Source organism: Coturnix japonica, chromosome 4 (genome assembly GCF_054131305.1).
Source record: "Coturnix japonica strain WE chromosome 4, WE-NBRP24, whole genome shotgun sequence".
Classification (NCBI taxonomy): Eukaryota; Metazoa; Chordata; class Aves; order Galliformes; family Phasianidae; genus Coturnix; species Coturnix japonica.
In genome coordinates, this window is record NC_140666.1 from 71,039,971 (window position 1) to 71,058,812 (window position 18,842).

Below are 18,842 nucleotides of genomic sequence, written 5' to 3' on the forward strand. Positions count from 1 at the left end.
AGCTTGCTATAGAGCACACAGATGACCCCGTGCTGTATCATGGAACAGTCTTCTGAAGCACTGAAAAAACTTAGAACCTGCTTTATAAACTGTGGGAACATCTAAAGCGATGTCAGTACTCGTGTGGCACCAGGTTACTGGTCTTTATTGGTGCATAAAGGACCACGACTGGCATCAGAGAATGTACTGTACAAGTTGGAAGGTGCCTCTGCCTAACTGTGGTTATATGGCTTTGTAATATAAATCTGTTAGCAGCCGTGTGCTTTTCATGTGTTTCCTGTACTGTGTCCACCTGGAGATGATGGTCCTTGTTTGTGTGACATCAGCTGTCTGTGTGACTGCACCCCACACTGGGGAAACAGAGCATTTAAAAAGAAAAAAGGTTCGTAACAACTCAGCACTTGGCAGATATTTTACCCCATGATAACACACAGGGTGGTACAGGAGCTGAAGCTGTAACCTAAAAGGGATAAACAGCAACAAGCAGCCCACATTGTCTTAAGTTGAGCTGTTGGTGCTGTGGGGTTATCCGTATTCACTCACCTGCTTTCAGTGAAACGGGTAGCACGTGTGTGTGTTATTGAGACTAAATCCATTCTGTTCTAACTAAGTTTTGTGTGTGTGTGTTATTTTTTCAGGCTATTTATTCAAGTGTTCTTCCTGGGGAGCTGATGAGAGGTTACATGTCCCAGTTCCCCGTCTTTCCCAGCTGGCTGGGGAAATTCTCATCCACGGGCAAACACGAGCGTATCATCCAAGAGCTGGCGATGCACATGAGCCTCAGGTAGTACTGACACTTGGTGCGCATCAATAGAGACAACTCGTTCTGTAGCTCGTTACCTGCCAGTAGTGCTGTGCTGTCCTTGGTACAATCCTAAATGTACATTCTAGGAATATCCTCATAGATTGTTGGTGATGCTTTTGTGTCACTGCTCTGGACAGCAGTCAGACTGAGGACACTTCTGATATGTTAATGGTACCGTCTGTTTGTGATCTTTTTCTTCCTTTTTTAAGTTAGGGTTGTGTTTCCCCAAACACTCTGGTTTTTGAGTGCTGGATACTTTGCACCAGGTTTTCCCTAATGCAAGTGTGAGAAAATAAATGGTACAACTCAGCTTGTGGTTAACTCCTAAGGCAGCTGAGCGTCCATTTGCTGAGTGAGGCTGTTTGGAAAAGAGCTGAGTAGAGCTGTACAGATTAACTTCTCACTTTCAATCTGACAAAGAACCCAGGCGTGCAAGAGGACAGTCAATGTGGAATATTTGTCCCATCTGCGCGATGCGTTCATCCGGCCACTGCGGGACTTTGGAGCAGATGGTGTACAGGATGCTGTAGCGTTCCTGGACTCTTACTGCCTGATGAAAGAAGACATTGACAACATAATGGAAATAAGTATGTGGGGAGGGAAACCCAGCCCTTTTTCCAAGCTGGATCCCAAGGTAAGATTCACTACTGAATTTTTTCCTTATCTCACATCTTTTGTAAGGAAATCTTACAATGATAGTTATGGTTTGGACATGCTGCTGAAGATGCAAATGCATCGTCTTATTAACTCTAATATAATTGAACACGGAAATCCATAGCAGTTCATCCGGCAAGGCAGCCCGCTAAGGGATGTAGCCTTACTTGTTTTAGAAGTAGGATGAGTGCGGGTGTCCAGCCCTGTGCCTTGGGCTGCATCCAGTGAAGAGGCCTCATCTTGGCCACATGCAAAATACATAATGCAGGTAACATATGTAAGTAACAATACTTACTGTACTTGTAAAAATATTTTTATTAAGACATTAAGATAAAAAAGGACAACAAAAACATAAAACCAGTGGGATATTTGATCTTAGTGAAATGAATGTATTCTCAGTGAGCTCTCAGTGTGTCTGTCAGATGCTGGGTGAATGTTACCCTTCCTCGTACTGCGTCCTTGATGGCAGCTGTTCACAAATGACGTAGTGCCACAATAGATGACTGATTGGAGTAAGGCGTGATTTCTCAAGTGAGGGACAGTTTCCTCTGGTACAACTTCTTATACGAAGTCTTCTTATAAAAGTCTAGTGAAGAAAAGACTTTGGAGTTGAATGTCTGATTGCAGCTCTGTCCAGTTGTAGATTTGCAGGTCAGCTGAAAATGAAGTTGTAAATACACAAATAAACTGGTTAGTTAATTTGACGCTCAGTGCTTCCTTCCCACCTAACAGGTCAAAGCAGCTTTTACACGGGCCTACAACAAAGAGGCGCATCTGACTCCATATTCCCTTCATTCTGTGAAGACGTCCAGACGGCAGCCAGGATCCATGGGGACCTCTGAGCTGAATGAAGAACTGGGAGTGGAAGAGCCCCCATCTGATGAGGACGAGCAGGATACTGTTGAAAGCGATGCCATGATCAAGGTGCTTTGGCTTCCTTGGTATTACACCACCACCCTGAACTTTTTTCTTTCTATGTTCACTTTCTAGGACTTGTAACATCAGAATCAAAAACCAAAGCCAGAGTAGATGCTGAATGCATCACCTTGTCAGTTCTTGACCAGCAGTACTATCAGAAATACTCATTTATTTTCATTTGTTTTTTTTCTGCTTGACTGTTGGACCAGTGAGACCTCTCCATAACGTGTTAAATAATGTATATAACAAAAGTGTTGGCCACGTCCTTACAGAGCAGCCAGCACTTCCCTGCAGCTGCTGCTAAAAGTGACAGTGCTGTAGAGTCTGTATTCCATCACTCTTCAAAGTGCGATTCCTGAAAGGGGAGAGGCTCTTCCCCCCACTCCCCTTTTCTTTTCCTTTGCTTTTTAATTCACTGCATTTGACTTATGCCTTTCCCCAGGTTACTGCTGGAATTCTAAACTCTCCCTGTACTCTCTTTGTAGCAAAAAAAGATGAAGTCTTCCAAGCTGCCAAAAAGAGAGAAAAACGAAGAAACAACAAAAAAAGAAGGTAAAAGAAAAGAGAAAACAAGACATTAAACAGAATAACCTTGCTCTGTCTGTAGCTTTGGTTATTTAACTTGTCAGGAATGTGACACAGATCTGGTGATGTGGAACCAGTGTGTTGAAAACGCTCCTCTGACAGAGGTGCCGTAGCTCCTGTTCTCACACTGGGCAGTGCTGCGTTACAGCCGTAACTAGTGCTGTACAACAAGCAGGGTGCATGGACACGGCGCAGATGGGATGCGTGGTTACCTGGTGTTTATGCACGTCTTCACATGACTTTTTAAATAAATCCTCTGTTATTATGTACTGAAATCTTGTAAATAGCAAATCCTAATCTGCATATTTGTACATTATAGCAATTAAGCAGTGTATAGAATTACAATAAAATGTGTTTCGCGTGAGGTTTTTATTTTTGCTTAAGCTCACAGGGTGTTCTGTCTTCCTGCATCTATCAGGCTCTGTTTTTTTTTCTTAACTGGCCCCACAGCCATAGAAAAGCAAAGCAGAGCAGAGAGGGATTTTGTTCCACAATTTGAAATGTTTTAAGTTCTATAGCTGCAATCAAAGCCAGAACAGAATACCTAAAAAGTTACAAAGTTTAACAGAAACTGAAGCAATGGAAGCACAGAGCAGATGTTGAATATGAGAACATTCATGGCCTGGTTGGTGCAAATGAAGTTAAGCAAAACCTGTATGCGTAAGGGCAAGTAAATGTTACATCTGCTCCTCAGCTACCTGAGAGATCGAGATGCAGCTTTGTAAGTTAAGTTAAACTCTCCAACACTGAACTTTCCTTGCTGGGAAACACTGCTGCAGCCTCCCCCAATGAGCCCTGATATCTAATGAATAAAACAAAAACCCCACACCCTCAGCAACTCAACCCAGAGAGCCCTGCAAAAGCAGGTTCTAACACATACCTGAACTTAACCATCCGTGTCATCTTGTTTGAGGTACTGTGTGCAGTCGTTCATTTTCTTAAGCTGAGCGGTGTTGATTCTTTCAGAACACATTGGGCAGATGTTTTCAACCTGTAACATGCTGTTTTAAAGCAAGAGGGGCAATGGGTCAAAGGACGGTTGGGCCTGAGAGTAACAAACACAGTGTAAGAGAGGCTGGAGCAGCAGCTGTTTCTGTCTGGGGGGGAAAAGGTGAGTTGTGTGTTTAGTTTTTGTAGCCATTTGCTAACCCCAGAAGTAAGGCTGCTCTGCTGAGTGGGCATGAGGAAAAGGCAGCAGACTACAACCAGCGCAGCTGGCACTGGAACACAGGGCGTTTCTAAGTGATGAATGCTTTGTTAGTCTGCACACAGTGCCAGGTGCAAACTCCTATTCCGGTGGCTGCTGTTGGGCTGGTTCACTTGGAAGTGACACTCTATAAGTATGTATATTAGATGGAACGAATGCTGCAACCCTTCAATAGAAGAAAAAATCCCAGCTTACTTCTTGAATTCTGAATAGAGGGCTGGAAAGTCACAGTGTGGGCAGACGGTCCAGTCATCCTGTACCATGTGTCGGCCCTGCACACAAGAGGAAGCAGTCATTCAAGGGCAGGCGCTCCCCAATGCTTCACCTGGCAGTTCAGTTACTGTGGAAAAAGTCTCAGCAATGGAGTTCTAAAGCTGTTAACGAATGAAGAAACCCACATGGTTACAGTGTTACTTTGCTTACCGTGTAAATTCTGTGACTAGAAGAGAAGCTCTCACTGGGAAAGAAGGTTTTCCCTATGACGTGTATTTATTTTTGTAACTTTAAGAATGAAATTAATTATCACTTTACAAATGATTTCAGTCAGGGCAATTCTACGCTGCCCCTGTAGGGAAGTGCTTAGAAAGAGAGTGGTGTAAATGTACTGAGATTATTGGTGGTGCGTAAGGTTCAAAAATGGCAGCGAGGGGCTGCGGCTGTCAGTCAGTCAGTGAACACAGCAGGAGAGCTGAAACAGCTTCTTTTTCTTCTTATTTGGTTTCTCATTTGATTCTGATGCAGAAAGTTGTTAGGTACCATGGTCACCATTGTAAAGCCCAACAGTGCCTTGATGTGCGTTTAACACATCAATGTTGTACATCATTGTTAACACATCTATGCTGTAACACATTAGGCAGCAGTGGATTGTTTTGATGCTTTCCAAGGGTATGATGAGAAAAACGCTGCAGTCCTGGTGATGTAAGTGAGTGTGATGGTGTGAAGGAACCAGAGCCAAGAGACAGCTTAAATACGTGGAACAGAAATGAAAAGACGTGTACACAGAGCACAGTGTTCTGCTAAGCCAGTGGAGAAAAAACAGTTTAAAAAGCTATTACTATTTTTTGTAAGAATGATCCTTTAGTTTTAATATTAAAGTAAAGCATGTTCACTAACTCTGTTGTTTGTTTCCTGCTTTAGAAAATCTGTTCTTATTCTGTAATGTGACAAATCCCTTCAATCAGTCAAATGTTTGTGGACAGGAGCTGAGTGCAGCATTAGGACTTTATGGAGGTGAGCTGCACGGCCCTCTCACTGGGCAATGTACTGCGGCCCTTTCCAACAGGCTGTAAGGAGTCCTGAAACAAAAACAGTGGGGCTTCTCATTTATGTCAGGATCACTAACACCAAAACCAGAACTGACCCAGGACTTAACATGGGAAGCGCCCCAGAGGTCTGGGTGTCACTGACTTGCCAACAGCTCGGAAAGAACAGCCAAGCCTTGGCCTGACTCTGGCAGCCAACTGAAGATAGGAATAAAGAAGCAGTGGCTTTGTGTTCATTCTTCCAGTGTAGAATTGGGACTCACCGTTGCGATGCAGTAGGGCAAGTTGTTTTTACACCTGGGACATAAGAGCTCGCACTCTGGGAGCTGGAATGCACAGTAGGGACAGGCTGTTGTCGGCTCCTCTGCCTCGGCTTTGTCTGGGTGCCTGGCAGGAAGATACACATGTGAATAAGAGCTCAAGCTCTTTGACCTTGAACAGGGATCTTCTACAGTGCTTTTGATGCCTGGCCAGTGTTTGGAAGCACAGAGGAACACTGCTCACCTGACCATTGCTTCAATTTTCTTCTTGTATTTAAGATCGATCTTATTTCGATTCTCAGGTCGCATCAGCACAGCAGCAAAAGTGAAGGCTGAGTTCTTCAGTCCTGCTCGGTGACACTCAATTACTGTTGAAGTCAAAATTGGTACAATGTCTGCAACAAAATGAACCAACAGCAATGTTTACTTACTAATATTACTGTTCAGAACCTTTGTGCTAATAGGGCATTGATGAAAGACAACAGGATTTTTCTATGCACACAAATATGCGCAGTTCCTGTAAGCACACACGGGAACCACGGGTTCACCTCTTGCTGCCTGGTACCTGTGTGGCACAGGCTGGCAGTGGGCTGAGAATGAGCTGTGTGTGCACAGCTGAGGAGAGGTGCACTGTCAGTACTGCAGCCATGTGGGACAGCAGAGACAAAGAAAATTTCCCTTTGAACATTTCATGTACCAAACAAGCAGCCTTTCCACAAGAAGGATACTTAAACTTTGTGATAAAAACTCACAGAACATCAGTTCATTGGATACGATGCTGAGACTTTAAGCACGGCTCCAGCAGTTTAGCCCTGCAGTTGAGGACATCTTAACGTTGGTTGAGGAACCCCTCCTGGTGGTTCTCTACTGAGGAAGCACCCAGTGAAGCAGCCCAGGTACCTTCTAAGAGTGACTGCTGAGCTGCCCCGCAGAGCACACTGCTCCTTGATGCTGTCAGTACTCACGTGATGGGAACTTGCTGATGTTGTTGGCTACACGGATCAGCATACGTGCTCCCTTCATGTGGTCACCACGTTTCACGTGAGTCTGGAATACAACAAACACAAGGAATTAACTCCAGCCTTTAGAGAACAGCTCCTGCTCTTGGTGTTGATCCTCTGGGGAGCTGCACACCCTCAGCCTGTCAGTGAAATTGAGCACACGTGTATTAAGCTCTAGAGGAAGGACCAGAGACTAATGGGAGCAGTTCCGCAGCGTTCTCTTAGCCTGCAGCCCACCACCAGCAGGTGCTGCCTCGTGGCTGCAGGCAGGGGGTGCAAGAAAGCCACAGCCTGAGTGGTGTCCTCCCGACTGGTCACGTGTGTTGGCTGCCACAAACAGCCTGGGCTGCCCTGCTTAATTTCAATTAAGATCGTGACTAATAACAGCACTAGCAGTGCACATACTTTTCAGTATGAACACCACATGCACAGGAAGCCACATACAGGTTTTAAATTATTCAGTATTTTAAAAAGAATAGTGTAACCAAGGAGGCAGCAGCATCACACAGGTACAGATTCTCCTGAAGTTCAGTTAGCTTGGAGTCTGTTCATGAACATAGTGCCCAGACACACACTTCAGTCAACCAGGCCCGCACCATGTGTAAAGACCCAGCTCCCCCGTTCCTTACCTTCACTAAAATGTAGCTGTGTAGAATCATAAGGTTTGTAGCCATCTCAGAAGGAATTTTAATCTTCTGTTTCTTCAGTTCTGAATACATACTGAAAAGAACGTCGTGTGCGTTCCGGTAGTTTCCTTAAGAGCAAACAACACCGAATGGAATTTAGTTATTTATTTATGTTGGGTAATAATTTCTTACCTAATAACATGTAAGGAAGCCATGCATGAAGCTGTATCGATTCTTAGAGCAAAGCTTCCATGTGAGAATGCCTTTGCAAAGTCACAGGCAGTTGTTTGTCTCAGGATCCCAACCAGCATCAGCCAGGGAATCAAGTAAGAAAAAAACATACACTTGCAGAAGTCATTTAGACAGCAGCCAAACAGCTCTGTGAATAACAACCCTGTATGATAAAACATGAAGTACGGAAGGTGCTGTATCCAAGACATTGCTTCCATGACAAAGCAGAGAAAAGGTAAATGTTAATGCAGAAAACTACTTTATCGTTTGCTTTGGCAACTCCTCGCCTTTGTAACCAGCCAACCCCAAACCTTTCAGGGAGAGAATTTAAATGTGAATGTTAATTTGTGGCCCTGTGCTGCTTCCAGATCACTGACAGGGGCTGTCTGGAAACCACTGGAGCCCATTAACTTCTAAATGCAGTTAGATTCAGCAATACAGTGTGTTCAGTGTGGTCAGACTTCCCCTATTCTTTATTTGCTGTTATTAGAGTATAACGAAGTTGCGTTCTCTGCAGTTGGAGGCCATAGTGTCACATATGTAGCCCCATTAGAAAAACCTGACTTACCTGAACGCTGCTCTTCCCTGGCGATTATTATAGCAGTCCTGGCAGCTTCTCTGTATTGCTTCAGCGCCATGTACAAGCGGAATAGGTACTTGGCATCCTAATGAAGTCATACAAAAGCAATTAATACTGGTGAATGCCAAGCGTGGTGCTCCCTTCCTCCTCTCATCCACCACTCCCTGCTGTGAGGCTCCTGAGCTGAGAACCAACAGCTCTGGTGGGTGCTGCCTGTGGTGGCAGAAGGGGACTCCAAAGCTTTGCGGAGGTCACTGTGTTAGAGCTCGAGGGGAATCCTTGGCTTTGTTAATCAAGGCCAACTTAATCTGAAACACAGCACGTAATGGGATGCTCCCCAGATACAGGGAGGCAGGTTGGAAACAAAATTCATCAGCAGATTCAGGTGCTGCTTAGTGAAAAGCAACAAACAAAAATCCAGGCGCAACCAATTCTGTGACGCTATCAGTAAAAGCAAACACTTACAGTGTGTATTTCATATTAAAACTGTATCAAAGGTCTTTAAAGACAATTACTTGTGCTGTACTCCAGAACACTGTGCGGCTTTTGTATACAAGTCTCATTAAACACATTGACAAAAAGAAACAGGAACAAAGGAAGACATTCCAGGGAAGAGAAATATGAAAGGTATAAACATGCTCCCCAGTAAAGAAATGGCTGCAAAGATGACTAAATACTGCTACGGAGTAAGAAATCCAAAGGGATTGTTATAGATTTTTTGAAGGGTTTAATTGTCACATGGGCATCCACAGAAAGCATTTACATTTCCACGTGACCTCAATGGCAAATTCTCCCTTCAGTTCACATTTTCATACTGTTTTTGGGCTAATTTCCTTTTGAGAACACAGTCATTAATTACTTAATGGATGGGACAGGTGAACACTGGAGGTGTTCAAGGCCAGGTTGGGCAGCCTGGTCTAGTATTAAATGTGGAGGTTGGTGGCCTTACCCACAGCAGGGGGGGTTGGAGCTTCAAGATCCCTGAGCTCCCTTTCAACCCAAGCCATTCTATGATTCTATGATTAAGATCGGGGAGGCTGAGTAACTTTGAAAATCTGTCTACAACGTTTCTCATTAATTGATGTATTTTTGTTCTTCATCCTATAATTACTACCTTACTTTCTTCTACTGTGAGAGTACAACCAGTTCCCTGTTATGCAAGATATCAGTAGCGTGGCTTGTCTTGACACACACAGGCTGCCTGACCACCTGGGAAAGACAACCGCCAGCGGGCTAACTGATCTGAACAGCTGACTTCTGCCTCTTTGCCACTGTGAGCATTAATTTGGATCTCCTCTGCTGTTTCCACAGTGCTTAGAGAAAGATGAATGTATCTCAGACACTTGCTTTCTTATCTTTCTGAGACTGTTACTGGGTGAAATGACTCAATGAATGATCACATAAGCCTCACTCCTTAATGAAAGCAATCCTTAAAAAGCAATCTTTGTCTACCAAAATGTTTAGGATAAAATAAACCCAAATGATCTTGTAGTGCAGCAACAGGACACAACAGCTGTGACCAAAAATACAGTACCTTAGGCATGCCATCATTCTCTCCCGTAAGATAATCTATCAGTTCACTTTTTAGGGCTTCATCTTTTGCCTGTCCCACCTATTAAATAAAGACAGAAGAAATTACCATGAGGGAAAAAGAAAAAGTACAACACAAGGAGACTTCTCATAAAGAATTGCAGCTAGATTTTTTTTTGTTACTGATGCTGGGAGAGGGCCACAATACTGAAAGGAAACTTCTTGAAAAGAGAAGGAATATTTCATTAAAGCCGCTTACTGTTTCAATTGCCATTTGAATAGCCAGGTTGTCTTCTGTGTTTGGACTTTTCAAAAAATGCTTTAATGCCTAAAAAGAAGTAGAAAAAGAGTTTAAGTTGAAATAATAAATACAGATACCTTACTTAGCTTTTGACAGCTTTTCGTATCAGTACATAGATGAGTTAACACAGATAAGGTCTACAAGTGAAAAAATCTACAAATCTACTTGATTTGGAAGTACAGTATTTTCTATAGTTTCTATGCACAGTCAGCCCTCACTGCTTTATCACTGAAGTACTGACCCGTCCATATTGGCCACACAACAAGAAAAATTTTCCCGCCTGAAAATGTTTCTTCTCTCCTTCAAAATACAGCGCAACACTCTGATAATCCTCATTGCTGGTACTCTCAGAAGCTGCAAGAGAGAGAAGGCCACAATATCTGAGTATTCTTATTGAGTAAGACAAGGGCCCTAACAAAGAAAGAAGTTCCCATTGTACAGAGAAACCCAAAGCCAACTACAATCAAATTATTTCTTGTATGCTTTTTTTCTACTTAAAAGGCTAAACGTCAGACACTGGGGGCTAATAGTGCACTGAAATTATTGTTTCCACAGGTTTTACATGTTAATGGGATTTCCACAGACTTAACAGAATGGCCTATGACATACTATTTATTTTTTTCATTATGTTTTGGCAACAATGAAACAGAAAAAGTAATATCAAAATTATCATTAGGATTATTTTCATAGCTTAAGTATATGAGGGTATACCCGTATTGCATATTAAAAGACCATCAGGAGCTACCTAACCATTTAGCAGGGAATACAACTCAGACTTCTAACCAAGACTCTGTATTACTTAACACATAAAGACAGACACTTCCCCAAAGTTAGGTTTAAAACCTTTTTCCACCCACTTAGATTATAATTTGAGCCATGCTGTGTGGATAAGAGAGAAGATACTGTGTGCAAAGTACTAAACTGGAATACTCACTGATGATATCAGCATAAATCTCCATCTTGTTGTGCTGTTGAGCTAATGTGAAAGCTTCATTATTGCATTTGGACATGACCAGGAACTGGATGGCAGAACCATAGTCACCGAGCTGCAGGAAAAATCTAGTCGGAATGAACAGATCAATGCCTTAGTTAGGTAACACAAGGAATGCTCCAAACATTAAGAAACATACTGTATTTTGTAGCATGCAAGTATGATATATTTCTGATTTATTTCGTATCTACATGTTTCATCTTTTAAATAGGTTAGTAAAAATAACTTATTATGAATAACGCAGCATGGCAAACTTTGATTATTGTCTAATCTCATTACTTCACACTAATGTCATTTTCAATTGAAGAGTTAAAATAAATAAAGCAGTATCTGCTTAGTTGTCCAAATTTTAAAGAACTCCAATCACTAAACTGAAATATGTAGTTATTAACCAAGCACTAGTAACAGAGTCTGATACACTAGCATACCTCACCAACTTCCACCAGGTATGACCTCTTCCATGCTTTTAAAACTCTAACTGCTCATCTCATAAGCTGTAAGTTCAATAAAAATACTAATATACAATACTAATATACAATACTAATATACAATACTAATATACAAGAATATTCTTCATGAAAGAAGTTAATATGAAAACTGTATATAACAATTAATTCTACTGTGCTCTCCATAGCTGCACCTAGAAAATCACTAGCTTAGACAATGCAATCATGATTGAAGGGTGATACATTACTTCAGTAGAATAAGAAGCCAATGTTAGATTGAGGTAAGTTACGGGATGTATTAAGAATGTATTCAAGGCAATATGATATATTCTACAAGCTTATAGGATTTCTTAAACAAATAAAATTGATTTACTGTTCTGAGCACAATTTTATCCTCCAGCAACAATGCAGAAGAAACAGTTAACAGCTCTCAAAGTGATTAACTCCTTAATGTATTATTATTACCTGGCCACCATCTTTGCTCCATCAAGAGACTGGGTTTCTCTCACAATATTAACGGCCCTTTCAGGATTATTAAGGTGATCCAAACACAGTCGGATTACACTGTCCCACTGTTTTGCATTCTCGTAAGCTACCACGGCTTCCTTGTACCTGAAAAATTACAGCTCCACAACAGTTTTTCTAATTTTTAAATAACTCTTTTCAGTATGGTATGAAAGAAACATAAAGTATTTTACTTCTTAGAGGTTTTTGTGTGACAACTTTTCAGTTTGCATTAAAAAGCTTGTTTCATATTTACTAACCTCTTTTCTCTCCACATTATGTTCTCTTTGGAGGACATTTCTTGATGAGACAACAGAAAACCACAGAAGTATGTTTAACTTACTCTGTCAAGCATCCACTTTCGTGTACCTTAGAAGCAGTTCATTTGTTCTGTCAGCTCCACATTAAATCAGTTGGGAGTGAGAGAACAATAAATCCTAACAGATAACTAGTAGCAGAGTTTCTAAAATGAGACTATTTTCTGTTCTGTAAATGAGTTGAAGAAATTTCTCATTCTTGCACTATGCAATTAACACTAATAATATTTTCTACTCTCACCAATCCATGCATTTAGGCTTGGTTGTCTCATCTTATAAGCTACTCTGAAGTGCATTTCCCTACAGATAGTGACAAGCAGAAAAGTAAACTTTGTGATTAAAATTTTGTGACTATGGGCTGAAATGATAAAGGCCTGATTTGGTCTTCGTCATTTTAGTCAATAATTACACTTTATTCAGTGCCTTGCAAGGGCAGCTATTAAGATGTATTTATAAATACAGATAAAGAGGCAAACACACCTGCCGTCTGCTTCTTTGGCCTTTGCGTATTGTAGATGAATCTTTGGAGATGAAACATGAGGAAGAAGTTCACCAACCTTTGCCCTGGAAAGACAAGACACGGTGAAGAAATACTTCTGGTTTCCAATTTTCCCTGGTAGAACAGGCATATTTATATCAATTCTGAAGAGAACGTTAAAAAAATGTTTTTTAACATAATGTGTAAGCTTTGAAAGCACTTTAAAATGTTTAAAGAGTTGTGCTTAATATTTGGAAACAGAATGAGAAGTAAGAGACTGCTTCATGAACAAATGGGCTTAAAGAACACAGAATCTTCTTCTTCATTTGAGATGTATGAGCATAAGAAGTGCCACTTTTTGTCTCCAATTCATCTATTTAAACCAACAGCTATTATTATTCAGCTATTTAAACCAACATAAGCTTCTAAGAGGTGAATGCTGTTCTTGTTCGAGCCTGGGAAGAGGAACCACAAAAGCAGAGAGACATTTGCAGACCTGTTCCTTTCCTAAGAGCACCACATCACACTGAAACAATCTCTTCTTCAACACATAGAACACCCTGCAATCTGTACTTACCAGTTTTTACATCGGATGTAAACTGATGCTGCCTTGTCATAATATTGTCCCTTCTCATACAGCTGTGCAGCTTCTGAAAATTGCTGTAATATTGACAATCATTGTAATATCAGTTGTAAATTATGATTACGAATAAGTATCTTACTGTATTCACATATTCAACCTTAGGATTTATTAACTTGTTTGAGTACCTTCATACTCTCCAGAATAGCTCCACAGTCTCTTTTTAGTAACCTACTGGGATGCTTAATGGCCTGGTTTACGCCCTGACGGATATCTCCCATTCGAATGGACATCTGAGCCACTCCAGCAAGGCAAGCTTCATCGTGTTCCTGGAACTAGCAACAAAATGGAAAGCAGAGACAGTAAGTATCAGAAACTGCAGCTCATAAAAGCCACGGTAACAAAACACTGATTTAAAATAACAAAACATTATATTGACTTGGTGCAATCAATTTCTGTCCAGAAATTCTTGCTTAGCTTCAGCTATTTTTTTAAGTAGTTAAGAAAAACTCTGTTTATATTTTTTTTCCTTACCCTTTTGTCTTTTATTTGTGTATTTTACTCCCAAGATCTGTCCTGGCCAAGCACACAGAAAAGATATTATTACAGATGGCTCAGTGCTACTCCATTCTTTCCTTCTAAGCCAATAGTAGAAAAAAAAAATAAAAAAAATGCTTGTAATCTCTTTTTGTCTTAATGTTTTTGGTGTTTTTTTGTTTTGTTTTTCCCAAAGATGGTAAGGCCACTGACAATTTATGAAGGCAAATGAATCTGCTATTTTCTCTATTAAATTCCCCTATTATTATTTGAGCTGTTTCACAGTATTTTGCAAATATTAGGGAAAATAATGCCAGAGAAAGGGAATATCTATTGAATAAGATGCCTACTTTGTAATGCAATCCCAGTCTGTCTTTACGCAGATAAAAATTCAGCAAAGAATAAGCAAAGGAATAATGAAGATTTTTGCTTTAACAATGAAATCCTAGCAACATTGTTTGCATACCTACTATGGAAATGCTCAAGCTAAGGCTTGTTACGCTACTCAAATACAATGGCAATAATGTTTTACGAGTAGAGAAAGCATCATTCTGGTTATTAAAAATAATGTAGTGTAGATTTAGTGTTGAAATAAAAAAACTGAATTCAAATCAGTCTGAAACAAAACACTTAAAAGCGCAGTGTATGATACTATGCACGCTATCAATATCAGAAATGAAATACCTTACTGTCCCCAGTGATTCCCTTCTCATAATGTGCCAGAGCATTAATATAATCGCCCCTGAAAGAGAATTGGAAATTGTAAGGAACAAGTTTTAATTGGAAGAGATTGTTACCTTCCTACCTAGCAGTTCTTTCAGATTATGCATGTATCTCCTTTGCTTAAGAGATAAGAACTGCTAATTAGGAGGTGAGGTATGCAAAAGAAGGAATTAAGGTATTCCCCTTTAGTAAGATACTAATCAAAAGGCAAGTCTGTCTCTCAATTCCGTTACTCTGAGTCCAATCAAAATCCATGACAGACAGGCACAGAATACCCATGTATGCAATACAAGTCAATGATATAATCTCTACTTCCACACATATTGCTGGAAATTAAAGTAATCTACTACTTATTTTTTCTTTTTCCTCCTTCAACATAATGGTGAAAGTTGATTTTATTTTTATAAGTACATTCAGAACAAAAGTTACAGATGGTCTCATTGCTTCAGTTGCCTCAGTTCTCCCCTGCCTGTGACCAATAAGAGTCCTCCAACAGTTCTGGAATATGACAAAAATCAGAACAGCATATAGAGCATCTCCATTTGGATAAGATGTTAAGTTGACTGGGTTTGATCTGTGGAGTTACAATATAGGCTCAATATCACATCAAGTAGATAATATATTCTCTCTTTTGGGGACTTTCAGGCTTGAAATCTGACACATTTCTATCTAAAATGTAAGAATATGAAGGCTCTTGAGTGCTGAAGGAAAGACAGGCAAAAATTGTAAATACAAAGCATTTGATCAATGCAAGAAGCCTTAAATGCTGAGAATTTTCTTTATTTTCCAAATATTCACATGCAACAAAGTACTTATTTAGTAGATGACATTACATAGTGGACCTACCATTCAAAAAGAACGCAGATACACTGTAATTAATCAAAAGTCACTATTACTTGCTAACCTATGCCTCAAGCATGAAGCATTCCTACAGAACTATTCTTCTGACTCTACAGTTGCAAAACCTGATGACTCAGCATTACAGCTGAACTTTCTCAGCTGCAGTATCACAATTGCCTGTTCCTCTAGTTAGCATGAACACTGGTTTTAATGTTCTTACACTACATCTTTACAGGAGAACTTACGTGAATTCAAGTTGCAGAGCATATTCCCTTGATATGAATGGGATCTGGTCTGGAGCCAAACACTTAGCCAGCTGAAGTGCACTGTCCCAGTGCTGCAAGTCTTTCCGCATCTATTAACAAAGAAGAGCACAATTTTCTGATGGAGACATCATATTCTGTATTGTAATATGAACTTTATATTAGTTTAAATGCAATTATTGAGCTAGTATTCTAGGAGGATGTAGACAATTTGAGACAGCTACATTTATCTTAAAAGAACATCTGCAAGTCCCACAATAGCAAGAACAAAACAACAGAGGGCAGAGTTACCAGAAGGTAAAATATTCCAACATTAAGGTGAAGAAAGCTGCAAAGAAAATATTTACACATTTTGAATACCTCAAGTGCAGAAATAGGACGAGAGGATGCCAAGTATAAATCCTGAGCCAGATTAAAATTATTAGTAAACATGGCAAGGTGTCCTGCTAAAAGGTTGCGATCTTCTATTCCCTGTAAAAGGACACAATAGGTGCAACAGCATTGAAAAACAAAAGGTATAGGTAACACAGTCTGGTATACATAGTAAAGCAATACATCCCCACATCTGACAATGCGTAACAGATTATACAAACCAGAAAAAGCCCTACTTTCTTATTGTACCTCAAAGCCACTAACGCTGTCTAAAAGCAACACTTTGAAGAAGCATATTCTAAAGCTACGAATTTATGTACACTTTCAGATGTCTGAATACAATCTGCTTAAGAAATACGTATTAGTGGCCTTAAAAACTCTCTTACAAACAAATAGCAAAGGATAGAGAGCCTGACTGACACACGAATATGTATATTCTACTCCTCTCAAGAAAATATGGGAAAGAATTCTTCATTCCAGTAGAGCACTGCAACCATGTGAAGAGGAAACCAAGCAAGAGTTCTGTGGTTTGAATGCTTTCTCCTCTATAACTCTCTTGAAAATGATTCACCTTTTATTTAGGAAAAAAAAAATTTAAAAAAAAATGAATTAGAAATTCTTAATTAGAATTAAATGACAGAACTCCTCATTGAAAAAAGACTTTATGTTTTACCTTTATTTCTTCTAGTGACATCACCATCCCAGCATTACCACATGTCCGATAAACACGTATTGCAAAATCCACCTCCATGTGATGTAAGCAAGCTTTGCCCAGCTCATTCCAACTGGACTGGTCATTCAGAAGTACACATATCCCCCATGCTTCAGAAAATCTACAAAGGCAAAAGTAATTTAGAACCGACATTTCTTGTACATAAAATTCCTTCTCTACTCTTTTTTCCCCCCAACACTACGACAAGGAATACTAAAAAAAAAATAAAAAAATCTCTACTTCTAAGCCACAGAGAGAGAGACAATTAGCAGGAACAAAGGAGAAGTACAAACACATAACTTACAGCTCTGGTTCTGCTACTTTTACTATTCTTTTTCGTGAAACCACCTGCTTTCCCTATTCTGGCAGTTTTTCCATTACACTGATTTTACTTTGCTTCAGTGCCGTGGAAGAAGAGCGAGGCAAGAACCCTTAGCCAGTTTTGGAAGCGCCACTGTCATAGGATGCCAAATCAGTCTTGAACAAATTACTTCTACTTGACAGTGGAAAAACAGAAAGCAGCACTGTTTCTCTTACTTTAGTTTGCACAGACACCTGTGTGGTCTAATGGATCAACCTAATTTATCTGCATTCTGCATGACATTTTCAGAAAACCAAGGTGTGCTGCATAGAGCTATAAGCACAGAAGAAGAAATTTACACAACAGAATTAAAACACAGATGTACCTTTTCAACATTAACGTTTGAGTAAGCATTTGTGCCAGCTCATTAGGTCCAAAGTCTTTCAGATCTCCAAGGAAACTGTGAGTACTGAGATAGATATTGTTTGTTTTCCCACTCTGAGTCTGACAAGTTAATTCTCCATCATACAACAATAAAGGTTTTTGGGAAAAGGGGACTTCTGTAGCACCTGCCAATATAATCTTCGATCCTAGATTCAAAGATTGGGAAGAAAGAAGACACCGTTTTTAAAAACCCTACCTGGTAAAAGAAATGTGGTAACCAGTGAAGGCTGCTGGCTGTTAACTCAAGGTTTTTAATTCTGACAGTCACAATCTACTCTAAAAGAGGATGTTTGCCAGTGAAATAGAAAAAAGTCTGTTAAAACTTGTAAATGATAAAAATCATTTTCCATATGTTGATAGATAAAGTTCTTGGCATTTGCCACTCATGTAGAAATAGCTACGGTTACACTTCTGATTAATACTATAAGTGAACAGAAGTTTTATCTCTGATCCTAAGAGCTTCTCTTGAACATTCAAAATACAATTGAAGCGTAATGCGTAATTATAAGACAGAAGAGTATAAGAGCAAGAAGATTGAAGGGTTAAATCAGAATGTCTCTTGCTAGAAGTCTGCAGAGAAACCTACACAACGTTTACTTTTTTATTAGACAGTTACCTTCAGAACCTCTGTACTGTTCATTTTCATACACGGATGTGGAAATATTTAATACAAATTAAAAACAGAATATGCTTTGCTTTAATAACTGAAGCAATTGCGGAGATTTTCAAAGCATTTACAGTACCTTGAATGGCGTCTTTATGAAAGACATAAGTGTATGCTTTGTCATCATCATAAGCAACAAAAACACCTTTATCCATTGGCCAGTTTTCCCAGAGGATTCCTTTAATGGTTGGTGAGAAATTTGGAATTTCATATATTCTATCATTCACCTAGAAACAATGCAGAAGTAAAATTACAAGGAAGCAAGACTAATGATACAAGCTAAATTTTCATTCAGATAACGATTAAAAATAGAGGAATAGAAGTGGTGCAGAAATACAAAATTCTTATTACAAAAGTTTTCTTATGAGCTGTGACTCTGAATAGTGTAATTGTTTAATTCAGAAGGGAAGTAAACACAGAAAATACATGTCACAAGCATGATATTTACTTTCCTTGGAAGAAGAGCATTGGGACAGGCAGTACTGAAACTGAAAGTTAGCACTTAAACATTAGCTAAAATTGTATTGGAATACACTAATATCTAATTTCTGAAAGGCATTTAATGTAATTCAATTACTCTGATCTACTATGACACATTTCATTTCTTTACATAACTATTCTTTACCATTTAAGCCCTTTTGGCAATTTCTTCTTCTAGCATGTGTTGAGTAACAAAACTTCTATTGATAAAACATGCTTTACAAGATAGT

The 18,842-nt window shown here is 39.7% G+C and overlaps 2 protein-coding genes across 3 annotated transcripts in view; one reads left to right on the forward strand and one right to left on the reverse strand.

Annotated features, from left to right (window-relative positions):
* The window catches only part of RFC1 (replication factor C subunit 1), a 30,501-nt gene extending 25,220 nt beyond the window's left edge, over window positions 1-5,281 (forward strand). Inside the window, exons 22-25 of the mRNA XM_015862476.2 lie at window positions 639-784; window positions 1,226-1,439; window positions 2,192-2,383; window positions 2,863-5,281. Coding sequence (XP_015717962.2) covers window positions 639-784; window positions 1,226-1,439; window positions 2,192-2,383; window positions 2,863-2,958 — 648 coding nt within the window. The 3' untranslated portion in view covers window positions 2,959-5,281. The remainder of the gene's footprint in view (window positions 1-638; window positions 785-1,225; window positions 1,440-2,191; window positions 2,384-2,862) is intronic.
* WDR19 (WD repeat domain 19) overlaps window positions 1,755-18,842 on the reverse strand; it is a 29,629-nt gene continuing 12,541 nt past the window's right edge. The window contains exons 16-37 of one of the 2 annotated variants that reach the window (XM_015862466.3): window positions 18,212-18,359; window positions 17,410-17,614; window positions 16,685-16,844; window positions 16,000-16,110; window positions 15,622-15,731; window positions 14,498-14,555; window positions 13,465-13,611; window positions 13,274-13,356; window positions 12,699-12,782; window positions 11,863-12,009; window positions 10,895-11,019; window positions 10,202-10,314; window positions 9,919-9,987; window positions 9,664-9,741; window positions 8,118-8,214; window positions 7,322-7,446; window positions 6,657-6,738; window positions 5,936-6,086; window positions 5,695-5,818; window positions 4,365-4,441; window positions 3,843-3,963; window positions 1,755-2,115 (exon numbers count right to left, since the gene is read on the reverse strand). In XM_015862466.3, the coding sequence (XP_015717952.1) occupies window positions 3,849-3,963; window positions 4,365-4,441; window positions 5,695-5,818; window positions 5,936-6,086; window positions 6,657-6,738; window positions 7,322-7,446; window positions 8,118-8,214; window positions 9,664-9,741; window positions 9,919-9,987; window positions 10,202-10,314; window positions 10,895-11,019; window positions 11,863-12,009; window positions 12,699-12,782; window positions 13,274-13,356; window positions 13,465-13,611; window positions 14,498-14,555; window positions 15,622-15,731; window positions 16,000-16,110; window positions 16,685-16,844; window positions 17,410-17,614; window positions 18,212-18,359 (2,409 nt within the window). In that variant the 3' untranslated portion in view covers window positions 1,755-2,115; window positions 3,843-3,848. The remainder of the gene's footprint in view (window positions 2,116-3,842; window positions 3,964-4,364; window positions 4,442-5,694; window positions 5,819-5,935; window positions 6,087-6,656; window positions 6,739-7,321; window positions 7,447-8,117; window positions 8,215-9,663; window positions 9,742-9,918; window positions 9,988-10,201; window positions 10,315-10,894; window positions 11,020-11,862; window positions 12,010-12,698; window positions 12,783-13,273; window positions 13,357-13,464; window positions 13,612-14,497; window positions 14,556-15,621; window positions 15,732-15,999; window positions 16,111-16,684; window positions 16,845-17,409; window positions 17,615-18,211; window positions 18,360-18,842) is intronic. The other variant, XR_014945999.1, reaches the window with a different exon arrangement.